The sequence below is a fragment of the Bison bison genome, unplaced genomic scaffold, assembly GCF_000754665.1.
Source record: "Bison bison bison isolate TAMUID 2011002044 unplaced genomic scaffold, Bison_UMD1.0 scf7180017864462, whole genome shotgun sequence".
Classification (NCBI taxonomy): domain Eukaryota; kingdom Metazoa; phylum Chordata; class Mammalia; order Artiodactyla; family Bovidae; genus Bison; species Bison bison.
Window position 1 is genome coordinate 372290 of NW_011495024.1, and position 1658 is coordinate 373947.

The 1658-nt window shown below is 48.7% G+C and overlaps 1 protein-coding gene across 1 annotated transcript in view; it reads left to right on the forward strand.

Annotated features, from left to right (window-relative positions):
- Positions 1 to 91: 91 nt before the first annotated feature.
- Positions 92 to 1658, forward strand: part of SLC35F3 (solute carrier family 35, member F3) — a 448640-nt gene continuing 447073 nt past the window's right edge. Inside the window, exon 1 of the mRNA XM_010860130.1 lies at positions 92 to 317. Within this exon, the coding sequence (XP_010858432.1) occupies positions 92 to 317 (226 nt within the window). The remainder of the gene's footprint in view (positions 318 to 1658) is intronic.

A 1658-nucleotide genomic window follows, 5' to 3' on the forward strand; every position in this document is an offset into this window, starting at 1 on the left:
CCCGGCTGCGCCCGCTAGCCCTGGGATCTCACCCACATTCTCCCCCGCCCCTTCTGTCCCTCCCTACCAATCTGCCCGCGGCCTCAGTGGCATGAGGAGGTCACCGGACGTCAGCCCCCGGAGACTGTCCGACATCAGCCCCCAGCTCCGGCAGCTCAAATACTTGGTGGTGGACGAGGCGATTAAGGAGGATCTGAAATGGTCGCGCTCGGTGGAGGACCTCACCAGCGGGCCCGTGGGGCTCACGTCCATCGAGGAGCGGATCCTGCGCATCACCGGCTACTACGGCTACCAGCCCTGGGCGACGAGCTACAAAAGTAAGACCCCCCACCAAGTACCCTCCAGGTGCCCCCCAACCCCGCCTCCGCCCCGGCCCCATTTTGCTCTTCCGATCTCATCTGCCTTGCAGTTGGCTCAGCAGTGTCCGGGAGCGCGCCCAGACACGAGTCCAGCCCCTCCCTGCTGTCCTGTTGGCACACACAGACCCAGGTTTGCAAGTTTTAGGAAGAGGCCTGGAGACGGTTCTCTCGGACCTTTAGGAATTTCTGATCCGTTTTCTTAACACCCTCTCTCCTTCCCACAGACATCTCTCTGTCTTTATCTCCTTGCACTTGAGGTGTCACAGGAGATTGGAAACTCAGTGTATTCTTGTCCTGTGTGGCTTCTCTGTGGATCCGAAAGTGTTAGCTGTCCCGGCTTGGGTCTCAGCTGGCTTAATGAGAAACCGCAGACTCGGCACGCCTGGATTTTAACTCTTCCCAGGATCCCTTAGGCCCGATGATGCAGGAATTATTGGGGTCTTCGTTTTAGATCTCTTTCATTGCCTTTGTCCTCAGTTTGGAGGTTGCCTATGGATCATTCTAGCGATTGGCATTTGGTCCTTGAGAGATGAATAGTTGGTGCCAGGTGGAGCAGCCGAAACTTTTCTTTGCCAGTGGCTCCAGCTGATGGCTTTGGCAATGCTGGGATCAGTTTATACAGACATTACCTGTGTGATCAGGACTAATTTGGGGGGATTTCTTTCTCTCATTTGGAAGAGAGAAGTTGGCTACAACGAACTCTGGAACCTATAACTGTAAATTATAATTTGGTGATTCCATCACTGTTGTTCCACAAGCAGAAAGAGAGCCATTTACCACCTCAGTCAGTCCAAGAAATGAGTATTGCTTCCTTCCATTTGTAATCAAGACTAACAGCTTAATTATTCTGAGATGTGGTTTTATCCTTCAGTACTTGAAATTGGAACATATTTTATCAGTCTTCAGGAAAAAAAAAATCAGGCTTTTGTAAATTAATCATATTGAGTTCTAAAAATATGTCTACCTTTAGTTTTTCCCTAAAGCCCTTGGTTCCAAGCCAAAGGTCAGTGGTATGCTGGCGGTTAGCTGGTAACTTTTAAGTTATGTGCAGGAGGAAGCAAATAATTTTATAATGTTTTGTTTCATGCCTTTACTTGTTTTTAAAGGATGAGAGTGATTGCATTTAACTCTGTATCAGTCTTTAAAAGGTTATCTGCGTCTCCTCCAATCTCCTGGTGCTAATGCTAGAATTGTAGCTGATAAACGGGCTTTGGATCACACAAGGAAGAGACCAAGTTTTCTTTTCAGCTGAGAAACACTGGGTATAGGATAAGAGAAAGAAAACCCATTGGAAACGAT